This window comes from Etheostoma cragini, chromosome 1, assembly GCF_013103735.1.
Source record: "Etheostoma cragini isolate CJK2018 chromosome 1, CSU_Ecrag_1.0, whole genome shotgun sequence".
Taxonomy (NCBI): Eukaryota; Metazoa; Chordata; class Actinopteri; order Perciformes; family Percidae; genus Etheostoma; species Etheostoma cragini.
In genome coordinates, this window is record NC_048407.1 from 28,319,060 (window position 1) to 28,340,578 (window position 21,519).

Genomic DNA, 21,519 nt, shown 5'->3' on the forward strand with positions numbered 1-21,519 from the left:
GTCTGGCTCTTAGTGCGACTCATATTACAGAGCACCTTTAACCGTAAATTCCCTCTGTTAATAAAAGCCTTCTACCCCACAGCTACTTTAAAGTACTCTTTTCTACAGCTTTCCTTTGGGTTGCTTCTAGAAGTACATGACTGCTTTTATAAAATTTAAAGAAATGAGATGCTGGTTTCTTGAATGCATCTGTCTGAGTGGTGCTCATTGTGCTTTACTAGATATTTAAGGCCAGTTGATGCTTTAGAAGCATTTATTTAGCAAAAAGTCAAGTAATTCCAGATTTCCCCAACTTTTCATACATGTTACATCTTTGAGTCCAACATACTTGTGTGTGTACACACACAGTTGTTTGGCCCCTCACATGGCAGCTCTTGTCTAACTCGTCACTTCATTTTAATTACAGAGCCTTCATTGTCTGCGCTGACCCATTTTTGCTGCGTTGTCCCTCCAATCACACTTAATTTCATCTGGCATTTGACTCAATCGTCACTGCTGCGAACATGAGCGGCAAATGGCTTTCCCCCCAAAAATGAATCAGGGAATAACAATGATAATCTCCACTCCCTGCTCTGGTTGTCCACTGGGGCCTCCAGTCCGGGCTGCGCTGCGACATGGTACAGTTTTTAATGGTAAAGATTGATACCGGTGGCTGGGGACATTTCTTGGGATGTTAGTCACAGTTCTCTGAGGAGATATGGAATTGCTCTTAAGGGCCCTGGAAACACAATAAAACATGACTCACAGAGACAGAGCCCAGAGAATTTCACACCACTAATTAGCACTTGGACTTAACTTGATTGTGTTTTCTCTCACTAATGGAGCTAATATGATCTGATTAATGTCTGTGCTTACAGTATGTATTTCAACCGTACCTCAGTTGTTGTGTTTGTTTTAATGACACATCACTCCTTGATGTATAAACACTTAGGGCTGTACAATTCATTGAAATTGTAACCGCAATTACGATTTTGGCTTCTAACAATCACAAAAACAGAGTAATCCAGAAAAATTATAATTTGCACATTCCATTTTCCAACTCAGATTAAGGGGAAAGTATGTTTTAGGGCAATTTATTAATTTCACTGTTGATTTGTTTCGTTGTTTTTTTTTTAACTTGAATAATAAACATCTTGCAAAAGACAATGTGTAACCCCGTCAAATAATCTGGATTTCAAGATTGATATCTTTTCCGTAATCAAGCAGTCCTATAAACGCTTACATGGCATAATTGTCATGAACCAGTGAGATTCAACTTGGCAGCTAATTGAGCTAAAGCTGTGTGAGCAAGAAGTGAAACCCAGACCAAGTGCATGGGACCTGAGACAAAGCTACTCCAAACGCAGAAACATTTTGCAGCTTGTTTTAGGCAGGAAAGTATACAAGCAACTATATTAAAAGTTTCATTAAGATTTCTGATCTGTCTTTATTCTACTGGGGTATTCCTGAACCAGACAACTATTTGCCAAAAAGTGCAGTTGTCCCCTTACTCTTAAAAAATCATATTCACACCCAAAGTGGCACAGGGATAGAAGAAACAGACAGCACTGCACGGAGCCCTATCTCCCCCTACAATCACAACAATGTTCCTAGTGCTTGAATAGAGAAGGATATCTCTGAGACTTCAATTTGTTATCTAAAAGAAGACACTTCCAAGATAAGCCCAGCATAAGGCTAATTACCAGCCGAGTGGCTGACGTAACCCAGCCGTGTCATGTCTCCAAGATACACACAGCTGGAAGTGAATGAGTGCTAGCTATCGACAGATGTTTCTCACTCGAGGTGTGTCTGTGTGTGTCTCTTTATACATTTGTGTGTGCATTTGAGCAAAAATGTAAACCCCCGGTGCTCCAGTCAGATATAGTTTAGTGGGGCAGCTCCAGGTAAGTCGGCACCAGAGGCCTAGACAGCACAAACCACCTGCTTCGGCAACTGCTAGCAGAGCATGTGGCTCCCCTTCTCATTGGTGCATAACACTGTTAACATTGCTGCTGATTCCCCACTCTCTCTCCAGGGCATAGACTAATTAATGGATACCATTCGCAGTTGATTAGCAGCAGTTCTTTCGGTAATTACATTCGCATACTAACCACTCAGAAGAAAAGGAGAAGGGGAAAAAAACACAAAGGGCTTGAAAATATACTAATGCACTTCTCAGTTTGCTCTGATCTTAATTTGTTTCCACTATTGTTTGACTTCTGCTAGAATAATAAGCCATTTTCTCTCTCTCTCTCTCTCTCTCTCTCTCTCTCTCTCTCTCTTTCTCCACCTATTGAAGTTCTTCATCTCATAATGTTTTAAGAGAGTGACTTTGTAATAAACACACAAAAGAGATTACTGCCGAGCTTTGTTGAAAATGTGTTCTCAGTGGAACCTCATGAAGACGCAAACACGCTGTGACTCTCCTCCGTGCCGTGTAGGCTGTGTTTTGCACTCACTCACAGAGAGGTGCATTGTGCTCCTGGGCCCAGCTGCTAGCCCATAATTCTTCATTCTATGTCCCATTGTTCCTACCTGTCAGCATGGTTGTGTCTCCAAAGAAAGGAAGTGGCTGCCATTTTGCCAGCAGGCTATGTGTGGGTTGGGAGGGCGGGGTATGTTGTGAAAAACAAAGTACGGGGTTTATATATCTTATCAACTGTCTAATACACTGATGTGTCTTTAAAGTGTGTCACTCTAAATTTGATCACCACTGGTGACTCTGTTATTACTCTGATATCAACTCCGATATTAACACGTTTAGATCCTACATACATTTATGTTGAAATCCAATTCTTTACAAAGATGGATGAATGTCAAAATCACGTTGGTGGGATAAATTGTAAAAAAAAACGAACCTCCTATTAATCAAAAATGTACTCCAGCCATTTTAAAAACACTCTCCACCTCCTTATTTCCCCTCAGTATCTAAAGTATATGAAGTTGATACCCTGTCACTGCATCTTGATACTTGGCTTTGTGATGCAAACATATTCTTAATTGCCATCCCATATGAGCTCAATAGCCAGACCAGATTCTCATTACCCTGGTTTAAATTGGCCTGGGCCTCTCACATGCCTCTCGTCATGTCACAATAATGGCTCCTGCACGTCGAGAAAAGGGGTTAACTCAGTGTGTAAACATTCAGAGCTAAGTGTGACAATCTATTTGAGTGACAGGTGTCCATTATGAACGAGTAGAGCTCGAGTTGCACTGGATCTTATCTGGACACTAGTAGGCTGACTGTGTTTTTTGTTCTCATTTGCAGTTTCAGAATAACAACAACTACATGAACATGGCGGAGGCGAACGGTGCCCTGCTCGCTGCTGGTGATGTGAGTGTACCTTTCCTTTTTTTTCTCAAATTCTCAGCAAGGGAAATTCAACCAATGTAAACTTACTCTCTAATACAAATGCAGTTAAATACATTGGAGTTCATATATTTTTCATTTAGTTAGGCCTTTTCATGAATGTCATCATGTATATTATCATACTTCTCTGTTTAAATATTTCCCTGTGGTTTGTCATTCATTATTTAATGAAATGTAGATGGCCAAAGTTGGCAAAAGCCAATATCTAAAGCATAAGCGCTATGTTTCACACTGCAAAACCCTCTACAACATCCATAATGTAAAATTCCAATTTGAAGTTATCCAAGTTTGTCATAGGTAGCATTACTTTATTGCTTGAAATGCTGCCTGCTCAAATGCTGCTTAACCTGAGAGCCCCAAAAGACAATAAGCTTACAGAAAGATGAGCTGTGCTCAGCCTATATTGCCTCATAGTAACTCCTGAGAGCTGCTGTGATCTGACTGTCTTGTCCGCTCTCTGTAAGATAAAGCTGAGGTAAACAGATGTTTTTTTTTTTCCCCCTCATTTCAAAGACATAATGAAGGAGCACAAAGAGGTTATATAGTTCTGTCAGTTCCTATCTGCAGTCACTTACAAAAAGTGAAATGTCACCAACCATCTGACTGTGCGGAGCTACTGGACTAACTCTGTGTGCTGTACTGTTGCATTAAAAGAAAGACTGGAATAGTTGTTTCTCTGGAGGTATATAAACGCCTCTCTGAGCCATAGTAGACCTAACGGTGTGCTAAATTTACCCGTTCTATTCCCCCTCCACCCACTCCGCTGCCCTGTCATTAGAGACAAGTGTACCAAAAATACCCGTCATCCTCTGTGGTTCAAACGGGCCAATCTCATCCAGTTCAGCAGGGGAATTGATCTGGCTTCAAAACCCACAGCAAAGCCTCATTACGCCGCTCCTACATAGTGAGTTAGATGTCAATGTTACCCTTATTGTTTTCATTTACAGTCACTTGGGCAGTTGGGATGCAACTGTGACATTCAAGCTTAGACAGTTGTGTTTTGAGTGCGTGACCTCATGTTCATAAAGTGGCTGCCTCTCAAAGCCACAGAGTGTTATGGAAGAAGTTTAATTTCCTTCCACATTTATGCTGAGTGGGCGCATCATCTGTATCCACTGGCTGCTGAGGCCCACTGCAGCGGGGAGCACGTTGACACAAACTGCTTGGAGAGCATTAAGCCCCCAGCTGTGAGGGCCCACTGTGGCAGTCAGTGAATGGGGGGGATGGGCTGGGGGGGGTGGCTCCTTGATAAAAAACAGCCTAGCTAATTTGCATTTCTTCAAAGGAAACAACTGTTTCCAGTGTTAGGGCACAGATGGTATTGTGCTTAAGAGAGAGAGCGAGAGAGAAGAAGAAGTCTTAAGCATAAGGTTTTCTTTTCTAGGAGTACCCAAAGTATTGTTTGTTGCAACCTGAGCTAAATTAGGAGAAATGTGACTTCCACTTTGGGGTTTCACACTATCTCCACTGGAATGCTATACACCTAACGTGTCTGTCTCGGGCTGAGGGTATAGTGGAAAAGAAAGTGGCCATTATGAGGTCTCTATGATGACAGCAGGCTAAATTAATGCCATCACATTTGGTAAGCTATTGTTTCTAAATCAAACCAGAGGGCTCTTGCATAAAAACATGCACCCTCTGTGCATTTTAGTTAACATCCACTCCTTGTGTGCATAGCTACACCTCTTTCTCAAATGAGGTGTGGGAAGATTGTCATTAGCTTTAAGTTGTTTATTTCACTTGTGCACAAGTGTTTAGTCTGTAGGTTTGTTCTCAGCTGATTGCCAAAGCACCGCCGTGCATCATCTTCAACGTGACAATCGCTGAATCCTTTCATTAGCAACAAAACAGAGAAACAGCTGCACTTTGCCAATTGTACAGCGTAGTCTTGGGGGGCTGCACTTTTCACAATCTGGGGCGAGTAAATAAAAAAGGTTGCGCTCGCTTTTACCAGTAGGTTGGCCATGTAAAAATTACAAGTTTGTGCATGATGTCCCGTGTTACATTAGTGATGATTATCTCTGACCAATCAGTGCACTGCAGTGTTTCAACTCTACGTTCTAGTATAGGATCAGCTAAAGAAAGTGGTACTAAAAAAGTACTGAAAATGACGATGAAAAACGATTAAGGGGTGAGTTGAATTGAGTAGAGCAGAGCATACCATGCAGTGGAAACACAGTATAAGTTAGCATCATTGCTTAACTTCAATCTTGGGGAATATGACTGCTTAAACAACAGTCAATAGCTCGGCTGCCCTTATGTTTTCCACCTGTTGTTTTACATAAATAAATTGCAATTCAAGTGTCAAATTCCTTCACCTATCATTTAGTGAGACTATGGAACTTTTGTTAACAACTCTCATTGCCACAAATGACACTTTTGGGATAATGGTAAATGTTAAATCACAGTGTAACAGTAACACAAGTAGAGTCACAAAGTCAGTGAACTGACCCTCAACACCTATTTAAAGTTTGCTAAGATTAGCTAACATTAGCTACCATAAGCCAGTACATATCAGTACCAGGCCAAATGAGTGTTTGTAGCTGCTACGTGCTTTATTGCTAATGAATTATACTTTTCTTTTATACAAGGAAGGATGTCTAATTTATTTCTTCAAAAGTAAGAAGAATAAATTGTGTTAAACATTACACATTTTTGTGCTTTAAGCATTAATGCAAATTCCTTTGAAGCTAAAAAACGTCCAGTTACTATTAGTCTGCACAACACATACTCTACATACTATAAGTAAAATAACAGTATGTATTGTCCTCAAGGCACTATGCTTCTGCATTCGAACACTAGACCTGTATTTGCTGTTTAGTTGGCTGGTGTATCATTTACCTTATGCACTTAGAGGATGAGATAAGATGACCTTGGTGTGCCTGGTAAAGCATACATCCTAGCAGAGAAAGCTTGACTGCTTCGCTCAGGGAAAAGGATACTGTACACTGAGATTGTGTTCCACTCAGATGTATCACTTTACTTTCCTAATCAAATTAGAGACATGTAATGAACTATAAATATGTAGAAATGGACTACAAATGATCCAAATTAGAAATAATGTTGATTAGGGGTGCCATGGTTGATGTTGTCATTTGAGTAGCTGCACTCTGCCTGTCTAGATATTTGAAACTGGATCCGTGATCCTGTCTCTATTGATTCTGAGGCCTATTATATGCAGTAATTGCATGCTGCTGCCTTTAACAAGTCTTGGTTATTGCATCTGTGAATTGCATTACTACGGTTATTGAAGGGCTGGGAATATTGCCCGAAAAGCTTTCTCTTGCTTTTTGTCCTGATATTAAAAGAGCGCCCTGACAGCACGAGGACAAAATATTGGGAGGGACAATTCACCTCCCTGCCGGTTTCTGTTGTTGTAAGCCTTGTTTTTGTGTTTAATTTGTTAGATAGAATTACCACGGCCACTTTTAGCCATGCTAATAGCAGAGCTAAAGGGATGACAATGTTGCTCGGTCCTCAATGGTCCAGGCGAAAAGATCTCATATTGTAAAGTATAATGTTCCCCGGAGGATAAGGCATTCTAACTTTGGCGATCACCTGACTTTTCTTCTGGCACTGCATGAGGTTCACCTATTTAATTTTTAGTGACATGTCTTGATAATGAAAGGATGGATTCCCCTAGAGGACTTTGGTATCTTCCCTGACTGCACGATAAATCCTAATAAAAGCGTAATCTCGATTCACCCTGGTTTGCGATTTAATTTTGAAATACCTTTGATTTAGATTTAATTTTACATTATTATTATTTTCTCCCACTCCCTGCAATGCTCCATCTTCTCTTCATTGAAGCCTCTATGTTTACAGGCTTGAGGCGATGCACAATGTGCTATAGGTGCCAAAAAAAATTGATATTGGGTACTGCCAATTTGTTTTGTTTTGTTGTGGTTCATGTGTGCGATCAACATTACACCCTGTGAGAAAACAAATCGTGAACGAGAACCGTGCTATCAATTCTAGGCTAAAAAATCACAATTCTTATTTTTCCCCGAATTGTGCAGGACTACTTTTCATCCAGTGCCTCCAAGATCTTTTACAGGTGATATAACTGATACGTTTTCACTTATCACTTGAAAAATGTCAACATTTGACAGATGGCTTGGCAGAAAATGTTGTACCGATGTTGTCATGGTCCCCAGGAGATGTGTATGACATTAGTGACCCCCCAACTCGTTTCTTCTACCGCCCCCATGAGTATAACATTTGATGACTTAAGTGAAATGTCTCTATTATCTAACTATTAAATAGATTATACAGGTGTTCCTGCCCCCCTCAGGATGAATCCTAAAAACCTCTGACTTTTCACCTAGCACTATTAGGTCCAAATTTTAACTTTGGTTAATGACTAACTACAGCCAGAATTAACAGTATTCTCCTTAAGCTATACTTTGCATTTAGTTTTTTTAGTGTATTCAATTAGCATATGTTAGCATGCTGTCATTGTGAGCAGGTTAGCATGCCAACAGCAGCATTTAGCTCAAATCACTGCTGTGCAAAGAGCCGCTAGTATGGCTGTAGACGTTTAGGTTTAGATTTTTGCATAATTTTGTCCCAGTATTTGGTCATATTTTACTGTGAATTTACGGTACTATATCTACCGCTGTACATAATATAGTAATTCTGATCATTACAAAGCATTAGCTGTGATTATATTATATGAATTTTTAGGCAGAAAATGTTATAATTTGCAGAACAGTAGAGTTTGGTCCATGTTTACCACTGAGGACTAGTGATTTCACACACACCTGCTCATGGTGCTCATGCAGGGTACATTAGGCCTCTCTGTTACAAGCCCTGCCCTGCCATCTTACCACTGGATCCTGTGGCTGCCAATGGAAAGACAAACACACACACACACTACTTGTCTCTGTTGTACTGTCCCTTGCCCACCCTTTAACATGTACATGCCTGCACATCCCAAGCCAGCATCTAGCTTGGCACTTGGCTCTGCTTAGCCTTTCAGGACAATTTAAATGGATAATCAGGCTGGTGATGCGAAGAAAGTGGATTGTGCATCTCTTAATCTCCGATCAGAGCCCCCTAAGCTGCTCCTGGTGCAGAATTAGACTGGCTTTATGTGAAATGACACTAGACAGTGTGCAACACTGTAACACTCTGTGGGTTCCAGTAAAATCTGGCTCCTCTTCTCTGGGGAGAGGGCCTTTTCTTCGCAGACAGCTGACATCTTCCATGCCCCCCCAAATGAGACACAAACGCCATGTCAACATCATCAGTGCCCCTGGTGCAGATGTTAAATTTGTATCATCATTAACAAAGAGAGGCGATGCACACAAGTTCAGTCTTTGATACCGATCTTGCTCTAGCTCCCTTACCCCACAGTATTTTCTTTTTCTGTTCTCCACTGCTCTACATTCTGTTTGGCAGACACTAAACAACAGCATTCCTCTCCTTCAAGTACATGTCTGTGTTTTGCTTAAAGGTCACAGTCATGCTTGTGGTGCTTTCCTACTAAAGTGGAGCTCTGTTAGCCAACCTTCTTCTTTGACATCTCAAATCTCTAGGTTGGCTCTGTAATTTAGGCCACAATGCAGCAGCCTATAGGATCCAGTGGCCTATTTATTTCTGCTCTGATTTACCTTACAAGGTGTAACGCCACAGGAAACCTACTTACTGACAAATAGTGTCCATAGTAGAGCAAGAGCAAAAAAATGTAAGCAATACGTTTCCCTCCTCAAAAGCATTCCTGCAAGGGCTTACGTGGATAAATGCGGTCAAAATGTACTGGACAAGTAAGACCCAAGACAGAGCTGATACCGTTTAAGTCAGATAAATTATAATAGTTTTTTTTAGATTGCTACATGATATGATACAGGCGACACTTGGACCATAGATCTTACGGCTGGTGTGGAGGTTGCCCCTACTCCACTGGTGACGTTGAAAAAGATGAATGAATGATGATGATCCGCGATGATGAACGATCTCTGATCCTTTTTATGTGCTAGTGGAACTTTTTGTTCATGACTCATGACAATTTTATTTAATATTTTTTTTAAACACTCTGCGGTTGGATTTTCATGGTGCCCAAGTTCGGGAGGTTTTTGAGTGGACTGAAGCATAATATGACAGCAGAGGACTCAGAGTAAATGGTTCCTACTGAAGGTGCACAAGATTTATTCTGCACTTTGCATGCCACAGGCTAGGGCTGTGATGAATATGACCATAGCTCCTTTTGAAAAGAGAACTGATTCTCTAGCCGTGAAACGAGCACTGAAAAGTGAAACAGTGGTAGGGAGCAGGAAGAGCAAAAGAAACGGAAGGAATGAAAACTCTATTTGCTGCCTCTGCCACTGGAATTCATCAGGGCTTGTCAAGACAGCTGCCCTGAGCAGGCAATGAATTAGTTTCAAGTGTCTGTGTGCTAAAGCAAGCAAGGGGAACATTAATTCTTCCTAATCAAGGGCTGTGTTGGCATATTCCCTCCGTTGTCTCCCTTCTGTTATTCTATCCTCTGCTGGAGACAGAAAGACAGCGCGGAGGAAGACAGAGAGGAGATGCCAGGTTAGCCTTGTTGTTGACCATAGTGAGCTCTGCTGGCAGTTCTTGCAACTCTGAATATCACGTTTATAGGTTTGAGGTTAGTAGAGCTTCACTTTTATTCGGGTGGGAGTTTGATTACTACAGGACAAGCCATGCAATCATACTTTACATGTGCCTAAATGCTCTAATGTTTTCACATTTTGTTAAGAGTGAGCCAACAAAGTGTGAGAAAAACCAGCTCCCCTTTCAAAGAAGCAGGGCTTATCTCAGAAAGAGAGACATAATCATCTCCACGACTCCCGAACCCACTGGAAATTAAATGCAGGTGTGTGAAAAGGTGAAATTGGCATGCGGGAGACTAATCGAGTGCCAGTTCGAATTGGTATAAATGCCCGTTTACTCCCGTTTGTTGGCTTCTATGCCTATTATTTTCATGCCAGGATTTCATGGCATATTTCAAATAGTTGATGAGATCACTGGAGGCAGATCTTAAATCGTAAATGTAAAATGTAAAAGTGACCCAAGGCCAAGAAAGTAGTGTTTGGGACCAAGCAGAAACACATAGTTTTTTGGGTTTCCTAGAAGCTTCTTGATGCAAGCAGTGTGCCAAGGGCAAGTAGTTAAAATCACGTTAGCGGCTAGATAGCATGCGGTTTGGCCCTGTGTTCAGCCGCATGTATCTGGACCTGCAGTGTGGTCATTGTGAGGATATGAATAAACTGGCTTCCCAGTAAGTAGCTTCATGCAATACTCCGATTAAAACAAGACCCAAGTAGGTGAACAGTCCCATCTCCAAGAAGGCACATAAGCAAATTAAGTGTGTCCAAAAGCTTTAATGCAAAATCCAGAAGGATTAGGCTGTTTGATGAGCAGATTTAAGGGGGCAGGCAAGAGGGACAAAAAGAAAAAACTTCTGGCCAAGCGTAATAATCTTTGAAAATATTTTTAAACCCATCTCCCTGTGACGTGTGTTTTCACTGCTCTTCAACCCAACATCTTCCATCCCTAAGATTAAGGGCTTTTATCATGTATCCTCTCTCTCCCATGATTGCTGCTTGATATTTTTGGTTTTGACGTCTTCCTTCTTACTCGCCTTTTTCCTTTTTTTTTTTTTAAATTGGACTTAAATAGGTTTAGGAAATGTTACATCTTAGTGCACTTACAGACAAGTGTATTACCACTTAAATAAAACACTCCCTCTCTTAAACAAAGTTGTCTTATATAATCCCTGAAGGTTTCCTTCCGGCATGTTAGATAAGGCCCACCTCAGTGAATGCTTGTCGGCTGTTTAGTGTTGCTGGATTTTCATGATTTTACTCTTCCTTGCAGACTTTTCATACACCCAGCTTGGGAGATGAGGAGTTTGAGATTCCTCCCATTACACCTCCACCTGAGACGGAGTCTGGTCTGGGTCTATCGGAAGTGGACTCACCTTTCCCAGCAATGCCGGAGCCACCAGTTCCTCACAGGGGTCTCTTAATCCCTCAGTTCCCCCCACAGAGCCTGGATCTGCCCTCTATTACCATCTCACGCAACATGATGGACCAGGAAAGAGTGTCTGTCAACAACGGCCAACCGGGGGTGAGCACTGCTATGCATATACACCACTAGTACATCAAGAAGGCTATTCATTTTCTGCGACTGGAGCAATGGTATCCTCATCTGTCAACACACAAGATACTGCAATAGCGCTGCTCCAGTATGTGTCATACTTGTAGCTGCAGCTCCAGATGTGTTTTTTTAATGGTGTACCCAAACTTAACATATGATATACGATATGATTTAGTTTACACTACTGGACACTGCTGCTATCACAAGCATCCAGTCCTTAAATGAGCCCTTTTACTAAACAATAATGTCACCTTCACAGTTCCCCTACGCCTCCTGTTGTCAGTACATCTGGCACAGCATCTGGCCTTGTTTACAACACAGGAGGTATATGATCACATTGAGTAAATGTCATGATATTATGTTACTTACTGTGAAGATTTGTTTTTTAAACGCAGACAGAGTGTGGAAGATCCCCCTCTGTAAGGTGAGCAGATGTAGACAGATCACAGGTGTTAAAGCACAAAGCACATGTAGTCCCAGAAGGACAGTGAAAATGGGACCCCAAAGTGCCACAGTTTCACATGCTCATATTTAATTCATGTTGCTTCCAGAAGCTTTTATTGTTTTGTAAATGTTGATGCATGCTTTCTGTCCAATGTCACAAGAGGTCTTCAGAAAAGACACATGCTTTGTTTGGAGTTAAGGATCAGATTTGTCTTTGTGTTGGGGAAAATGATCCTCAAAGAAAGGACTTCATGAACCTACTTTCAGCTTAATCCTCCTTTCCTCTGAAATGGATGGTCAAACATGGAACTGTAGATGAAAATAACCACTCTCTTTATGTTGATGCTGATATGTGCTATAGATTGTGAGCTTTTTGTCTTGAGGTTGAAAGGCATTTTTAAATGCCACGATCATAGAGGCCTTGAGGAGGAAAATATCACCGGCTGACTAGTTGTCTTACAGACCTATCACAAAAATGGAAGATTCATTTAGATGAAAAGAAATGAAAGGACAAAGGCATGAGCGGAGAGATGATGGTGTTGATGCTGAATTTGCTTTGTGAGCCACAACACACATTATATTGAGAAGAGACGCCATGATGAGACCCCCCTCTCTCGCTACAACATATTTGTTGAATCACACTATTCAAGTTATTTATTTACTTTACATATTGAAAGGCGACTCTAACATTTTACAGCTCTTTTTCCTGCTTCCATGCTTCTGGCATGTAAAATAATTGCGGCTTTTAAAATATCTCGGCCGCATACAGTAAGCGAGCCCCAGAAGGCTTTTTCCTAAAGAATTTTCATTTCATGGTCAGTTAAGCTTTCTACATCTGGAAGAAACGGAACCTTGACACAATTACATTCCTGGCTGTTCTCACGACTTGCTGGAGGATTAGATTTGATTCTCAAACATTATTCCTCTTTAACACCATTTGCATGGCTCATGTCTCTGATTGTGCGTCGACTCTATTAAAAACTGAGAGGAGAATGTGGGTTTCTGCTCCTTGCCTTGTGGCTTTGTCGGCAGCACACTACTCACTTGTTATCAGTCGCCACAACACAAGGCTTGTGGTGGCCCTTCTTTTTTTCCTGTAAATGGGATTGATCCCCAAAAGTCTTATGACAATGCCTATAGAAATTCTATTCATCTAAGGTGTTATCTTTGCCTTTAAAAGAGTGTGCAACTTTTAAATGAGATAAGTAACAGCGCTGATTGCAGTGCATTCTATATACAGAGACAATGATTTACGAAGTCCCTAAGAGGGGTGTTTTGTCATTTTGTCAGAACACTGATAAAGGAATGACAACCTTATATACATGATTACATTCTGTGTTATTTGTTATGGCTGCAGGGGCAAACAAATAAACCGTGCACTATTGCAATTACATTTTTCATCAAGCCGCCATGCTCATATTTCCCCAACACTTGTCTTGGTTTTCCTTCTTTATACAAACTTACTGGTGGAGACTATTTAGTGTGTGGAAGCATGTCTCTTATCACAACTTAATGAGATACCCAGCCAGTGAAAATACCTTGGCTATTTTCAAAAGCTTCTTCCATGTCATTGCGTTTCCAAGTGTTCTGCTAATTCCTCTCCCGATAATGTTCAGCGTATGTCTTGCAAATTGGCCACAGCTGCCGAGCTTCTACAAAGAGAAATACATTTTCTCAGCTGCAATGTGCCTGGCAAGCCCTGAATCTGAAGTCATTATTTATTTAATCTGCTCTCCTAACAAGCTTCTGACTCTCATTTTTGTCTCCCAGCATGTGTCCTACTGATTTGTGATTGAATCTCAATAGTGCCAAATAGTACTGGAGTAGAGCTGCCAGTATTACTTTATTCGCAATTTCTTCTTAATTTTCTCCCCGCTGCACAGCAAGGGTTTCTGGGTACTATTTTAAAAGACACCTGGTGCCTTCACCACACTTTTCCTCGACACATGTAGGCATGTATGTACTGAAATGTCCTCGACGATTGGAATCGAAACCTACAGTAGTCAACCAGTTGTATTAGATTTTAAAATCAATATTTAGGAGATTTGAGTCCTGTTGTCTTATTACATTTACCACTGTGTGGTGATGCGTTATATTTTTTGCATTACCATTTAGCTGTTTCACATGTCATTAGCTTTACAGCAGCAAAGATATGCTAATGTCAAACACAAGATAGTGTGCTTGGACCACATGCTAGATGAAAGTGAGGCTGAAAAAGAGATTTGCAGTTTGTTGTTCATAATTTGAAATGCCTTGATACAGTGTAGATTGCCAGTAAGTATAACACCCTGTGTTTTGACTGGTCAAAAGCCACTAGATCCCGAATCAAAATGGAAAATGTGGGCAGTGTTGCAGAAAGCATGTTTTTCTACACTTCCCTCTTATCTTCCTTCCAAGCCAAGAAGCACTGACATGAGTTGTACATCAATTTAAGAGAGTGGATTTTTTTATATCTCTTGCTCCGTGCCTTTTTCTTTTCTCCCTCGACAGACCGCTATTGTGACATATTGGGTCAGTCAGAAATGAAAGATATTCATGCAGGCATGCAATACTTGTAATGAAGTCTCAGCTTGACCTTCTGCATGATTGATTCTGTAATTTACTTTTCTCAGGCAGCTCTCAAAATGAAATGATGTCATGTTTGACAAGTTTTAAATACCCATAATGCATCAGGAGAAATGTTGGAAAAGGGTATGGGTCAGTGGCTGTACCAGACCAAGGGGAGGGAACCTACTGGCCCTGTGAGGGAGAGAGAGAGAGAGATTTGTTTTTAAGTGGGGGTTAGAGGTTGGGGAGATAGATGGACTGAGTTTGCACAGCATAGAACGAGAGAGGGAGAGAGAGAAGTGTATTTGACTGAGACAGGGAAGGAGAAAGAAAAACAATTTATCTTCATGCTATTATAGCCTTTACCGGCATTCAAAATTCCATTTTTCTCATTTGGCTTAAGCACAGACTTCAGCAGGTTGCTGAAAATGGAGGAAAAAAATAAAATGATGTACCCGTTTAGAAGGCGAGTAAAGGAATATGTGCAGAGCACTGATAAACTATCTTTAATAGGACTGACCTTTCATGCTGGCGAAAGTTACTGGGGGATTCATCCTTATAATTACCATATAGATGATTTTACCCCTCTCCTGCCATGGAACATTTCCAAGAGCTCTGGCATTGATTGAATGGAAATTGAACTTGTTAACATTCTTTTCAGCCTGTTACAGCTCAGTACATGGTGCCACTGTTCATAAATTCTCCCTAAATTCTGATTTCCAATATCTTAAAGAACAGACTGGAGCCTGCTTTCCTTGACATCAGTGTTGAGATTGTTTATCACTTGGTGAATGCATAATGTTGCATTTTGTGTCCAGCTGCTCTGTATTGGCCTATGTTTATTGTGAAATGGGTTTCACACATTGTCAATAGTGTTTTTCTTATCTGCTAGTTTCTCGAACGCTTTATGTGGCTCTGTGTGGAGTGTTTGCTGTGTGGAGTGTGGATGAGGCCAACAATAATGTACAAAACAAGCTATTTTTCTTCTTCTTGGAGCATATTGTTGACAGCATTGTGTTGTTGCCAGTTATTTCAGATTTCACATTAAAAGCAACTCGTTGGGGAATATTACTGAATGAATTTACATAAAAAAGCCTTTATTGATTAGGGAGTAGATCTCAGCTAGTTAGTGTTTGCACCCACACACACACACACACACACACACACACACACACAGACCTGGCTAAGGCACATCTGGCCACTGTGTACTCAAGATAAGGACTTATTTGCAGATTTACGATGACTATCAAAATATCCAGTTAGATGTCTGCTGTGACTGCTGACAATACTGCAATCAAAATGCAAATGAGGAGGTAGAGGGACATAAATAAACATCCTAGTACCAGATTCATATTCACAATCAAGGCAACTGTTACTTAAGATGATTTCTTTCCCTGTGTTATTAGCTGTTTTGTTGTCATTCAAATCAGGTGTGCTCATTCCGGCATTTCACTGATGTAATTGTCATCGTTCTTTTGTTTCATAAAGTGACAAACACAATTGCTGCAACTTCATTTATTGCTGTAGTCTATGATAAAATATGATATTAAGTAGGCTGTTAAATGTGATATAATTAAGTGTTTAACTGCAGTCATTAGTACATATTTTGTTTTAATAAATGCACAACATCCAAAGGCCAATCAGAAGAAAGCACCATTTTCCTTACAAATGGCAGACTGTACCATTGCTCTAAGTCAAAACTACATCATTGGGATTGGGGAAAAGTGTTATTATACAGATGGCCAGGGCTAATGATCTCAGTGTGTGCGTCTTCGATGTTCGCAGAGAGCAAACTGCGAGCCATCATGCTCTCAGTAATGAAGATGACAATAGCACTTGGAACATGGCGGGTTGCAGATATGTAAATCACGGTCATTTGGTCACAGGCTTGTTTATTGCAGCTTTTACTCACAAGAAAACTAAAAGCTTCCATATTTGAAGCATCACAACAATATGTTTTCAATTTCTCCTCCAACTTCGCCTCACCTTTTGTAGAACCTTCCTCGCACATGTACATATAAATCTGCTCTACCTTCATAGATTGTATTTATGATAAGCAGTAGACATGGCATATGAGAAAGAAATGGATTTTAGATCCAATACGTTTCTGTCTGAAATAGTGTACTAATATTGTTTTTTAAGACGGGTATTCATAAGGTTCTTTCAATAAAGTCAGGTGTGTGGGTTTTTGATTTGTTGATGGTGGGAGAGATTGAGTTTGTGCTGCTGAATACCCGATGGATGTACCTAGGGAGAACAAATCACCTTTTTTGTTGTGTTCACATCCTTTCCAATGTTTTAAGTCAGCTCTGCTGTCTCTCTGATCAGTCTTCCCTTTAGGGAGCTGGTAGTCCTTGTAATTTCATCCTCACCACAATCAATGCAAAAATTTGTTGCGATCACCTTCTCCAAGACTCTTTAAAGAACCACATTTTTTTACCTGGAAAAAAGTGAAAGCGATTTTGAAAATGTTATTACATTGTACCCTGGATGGAAGACATAAGTGGAGCTGTCCAAAACCCTTAAGCTTCATACCTTCAGCCAGTTAATTTATGGAGTTGGTTACATAGAAGTATTTCTTTTCCACTCTGGCAGTCAAACATGATCTATGAAAGGTGCCTTTTTACAGAGTTATAACCTTAAAAGTAACATTACATCAAAGCATATAGGCTTGTGGCCCCCTCAACCTAAACTGACATGTAGGTGCATGCAGACAAACCGCGACTCGAACAGTCTTTTAATTGTGGCATTTGAAGTTATGTACCACAGCGCCGGAGAACAGAATCCACAGTTCCCCTCCAGGGACCGGGCAGTCAAAAGCTGTGTCACAGATCTCCATACAATAGAGTTTTAATATGAATCAACTGAGCTGTGTAGCCATCTATTACTGGCTTATAAAGTTAGCTCCTTGGGTGTCAAGATAATTTATCATGGCCTGTAATAGAGACATTTAAGACCCAGGACACAGTGACATGTGATCTGCCAACATAACAATCCGCAGAATCCAGTGACCCGTTTTCCTCTGTGTACAGAGATACAGCTTTATGAGCTTTGTGCGCTGGGCAGTAAGGCGTCATAGTGAGTACAGAGATAACTTTGAGCTGGAGAAATGAGGTGCGAGTTTATATAGCCAGAACCTCACAGCCAGTGTTAAACCAGAGGGAAAGGGATCAAGTTTACATTTGTTCATCATTTTCTTAACAAGGTCCCTTTCCTTTTGTGTCAATTCCTTTACAGAATGTTGGAGCAGGCCATCTTCGCCAGTACCTGCCCAATCCAGCCATGGTGATGAAATCCATCATCAACATGAACAGCCCCAACGGGATGTTATCACGGAATCAGCTAACCACCATCAACCAATCCCAACTCAACGCACAGCTGAGCCTAAACATGGCAGGACCCAACATCACCCATACTTCCCCATCACCGCCTGCCAGCAAGTCCGCCACGCCGTCTCCCTCCAGCTCCATCAACGAAGACGACCAGGACGAAAGCAACAGGGTGAGCCAAGTTAGAAATGTTTTGGATCACAGGAAATTAGCCTGCTGGTGTTAAATGCATTTTTTTAAATTTGTTTATCTCAATTATTGTAGGTCATTGGGGAGAAGCGACCAGCCCCCATAGATCCCGCAAAGAAGCCCAAGACTCCTAAGAAGAAAAAGAAGAAGGATCCCAATGAGCCTCAGAAGCCAGTGTCGGCGTATGCCCTGTTCTTCAGAGACACCCAGGCCGCTATCAAGGGTCAGAATCCCAACGCCACATTTGGAGAGGTGTCCAAAATTGTGGCCTCGATGTGGGACGGTCTGGGAGAGGAGCAGAAGCAGGTACTACAAAGTTCAGACTGGTCTAGTAAACTGTTACATCATCAGATATCCATATTAATGCAGAAAACAAATGAATATACAGTATGTAATCTATGTAATATACTCTGTATTGTAACAGGAAATATCTCTAATTAGTAAGAAGCTTTATTTGCCCATTCACACATACCTTTGTGTCATCACAGGTTTACAAAAGCAAAACAGAAGCTGCCAAGAAAGAATATTTAAAAGCCCTCGCCGCATACCGTGCTAGTCTGGTTTCCAAGGTGAGAAACTGTTCCTTCCTTCCACCTGAAAAATGTGTGACTTTGACAGAAAAGTTTCTTGTTGTAGAGAAACTCTTTTGTAAAGCCAAAAACAACCGAAGCAAAACTTTACACTAAACCACTAGATAGATTAAATGGTATTCTTCAGAGGGGAAAACCGTGGCTTATCAACTTTGGATATTTTTCTCCATCCAGGCTGCAGCAGAATCAGCTGAGGCTCAGACTATCCGCTCAGTACAGCAGACCCTGGCCTCCACCAGCCTGTCCCCCGGCCTGGTGCTGCCTTCCCCCCTCAACCAGCACCCCTCCATGTCCATGTCATCCGCTTCCCAGGCGCTGCAACAAGCCCTGCCACGGGCCATTGCCCCAAAACCTCTGCAGATGAGACTAGGGGGCAATCAGATAGTGACCTCGGTTACAGTCTCCCATCAGAACATGTCCTCCGGGATGCCACCGCAGCTGCTCGGCCAGATGGGCGCCGGAGGGGGCATGGTGGCCGGGGCCCAGTCCACAGCGGTGTCTCAGATGAGCCCGCCGATGCAACCGGTGCAACAGCATGCGATGCAGCAGCTCCAGCAGCAGCAGCAGATGCAGCAGCACCTCCAGCACCATCAGATGCAGCAGCAGCAGCTGCATCACCAGCAGATCCAGCAGCAGATGCAGCATCAGCATTTCCAACACCACCTCCAGCAACAGCTGCAGCAGCACCACATGCAACAGCAGCAACACCAACACCAACACCAACACCAACACCAACATCAGCAGCAGCAACAGCAGCAACAGCAGCAGCAGCAACAGCAGCAACAGCAGCAGCAGCAGCAACAACAGCAACAGCAGCAACAGCAACAGCAGATGCAGCTTCAGCACATGCAGATGCAACATCAGCTCCATCAGCAGCAGATTCAACATCTCCAACAACAGCAACAGCAGCAGCACCAGTCCCAGTGTTCCCCACCCCAACACTCTCCCGGTACACCCCATTCAGTGGGAGGCTCAGCATCGCTCGGCAGCCCCCAGCCGGCTCCACAGCAGCAACCACACCCCTCCCAAATCCAGGCCCACGCCCAGGTCCTGTCCCAAGTCAGCATTTACTGAGCCAAATGGAAATCCTACGTCAAAGAACAGGAATAGAATAAAAGCATCATTCCACGTTGCTTTTTCAAAGTTGCACTTAAGAAGTGTGTAAGACTTAGAATGTTATACAAAGAACTTTGTCCATTGTTATAGACGGATATGCACACGCGTGTACAGGGGGTGAACATGTTAACTGGGTTTTTGTCTATAAAATAGGCTGAGCTATGATAGAAGCCTGTGATTGTTTATTTGTTTGTTTGTGAGGTCTTTCAGTTGTCAATTTAAACTGACTGGGCACACTATATGTTGAAAGACTTTTGTCTTTCAATGTTTTATTTAACAATAAAGCTTTATTTATGAGGCCAGAGTTGTCAGTTCAGTGCAGCAAAAAGGACATTTTTGAAAGTGTTTCAACAAAAGGATTTCTATCAGCTCTTGCCTGGACTGAATGACTCATAGAATCCTTGCTGGAAACCAGTAACCCCCCCACTCAGTCTTTGTTCCCACATTGGCCAGTATATAGCGAGACTTTCTTTACTTCAACCTTTCTCTTTCACCCATCACTCTCGCAAATGAAACTGTTCAACAATGGCGTGGAGGAAATGTTTGATCAAATCCTCACACATCAGAGGCCCAGCGATATTTGAACACATGTCGCAGACAATGTCTTTAAGAATAAGGAGAAGTGAAAATACGAAGTCTAGGGACACAGATCTCTAGATGAATGACTGCACAGACTGAGAGAGAAACTGCCATAAATCATTTATTTCATCACGTCATCAAACTGTAGCTGTAATCTGCTGTACATGTTTTGTGGAGTGGGAAGAGACAAGACCTCCTGTATCCAGTAATCTACCCTCCAGATGATATATCCAAAAGCGTGTAACTGGCACTTCCCTGCCCCCCCCACCCAAAAAAATCTTCTTTAATCTATTTGTTTTTACTTCAGATCTTTAACAATTAAATTATGTTTTTATTTTGTGTAATAAAGGGGATATTTTATGGTTAATACAAATGATCGGGTCAAGGCAGACGGTTTAGGGATTGATGTATTTTTACTCTGCTCCTTGATACGTCATTGTTTAAAAAAAAGGAAAACTAGCAGAGACCGTTGTTTGCACTGCCAAAGCCAACTGAAAAGGCATCGGAGGTATTTTTGCCAGTTGTACAGAAGTCCCTGGGGGAAAAAAAAGAAAATGTTGTACATTTTTCATATCACCCGTTGTAAAGTTTTAATATGTGAGGCTTTAATTAAAACATTGTTAAACGACCTGTGGATTGCTATATCACATAGTATATCAAATAGTGCATTTCTGCTCTTTTATACTTTTTTATGAGTTACAATGGCAGCGGTTTATTTTGTTTGTATTTTGCTTACAGACCAAATGCTTTTGAAAACTGTCAATAGAATAAATGCATATTGCTATGGAGTTCTTAGAAGGTTGTTTTCAGCTCCCAATAGGAAAAGTAATTCAATGTTTTGAGTTTTTGCTCGGCCATGAAGACGAATCCAGAGACATTCCATCACTAATATGATAGTAGCCATAATTTTGTATGAAGTATTATATATTTCTTTGTGTCTCTGTTCAGAATTAAACTATCAATCACAAATATTTATTTGGAGGAATCGGTTTGTTTCAAAAGCTTTATTAGCCATAATTTCTATGAGATATTTCTTCACGCCTCCTTGTTAGCTATTGAAAACAAATAAAATTGATAGATATCCATAGCACTCAGTTCTTTATGAGATAATACAAATACATTTTTATGTTTTCTATGAAAAAATTCTATGATGAAAAAAAATACTAGCAGGGATATATGAGCATTCATGTTGGCATTAGTATAGTGTGTGCTGTTTCTCAGTGATTTGAACGGAAGTCCATTGTAACTG

At 41.3% G+C, this 21,519-nt stretch overlaps 1 protein-coding gene across 2 annotated transcripts in view; it reads left to right on the top strand.

Moving 5' to 3' along the window:
- The window catches only part of tox3 (TOX high mobility group box family member 3), a 41,275-nt gene extending 20,034 nt beyond the window's left edge, over positions 1-21,241 (top strand). Inside the window, exons 2-8 of one of the 2 annotated variants that reach the window (XM_034874988.1) lie at positions 3,248-3,313; positions 11,195-11,446; positions 17,705-17,968; positions 18,061-18,291; positions 18,474-18,554; positions 18,750-19,340; positions 19,479-21,241. In XM_034874988.1, the coding sequence (XP_034730879.1) occupies positions 3,248-3,313; positions 11,195-11,446; positions 17,705-17,968; positions 18,061-18,291; positions 18,474-18,554; positions 18,750-19,340; positions 19,479-19,649 (1,656 nt within the window). In that variant the 3' untranslated portion in view covers positions 19,650-21,241. The other variant, XM_034874996.1, reaches the window with a different exon arrangement.
- The last annotated feature ends 278 nt before the right edge of the window (positions 21,242-21,519 follow it).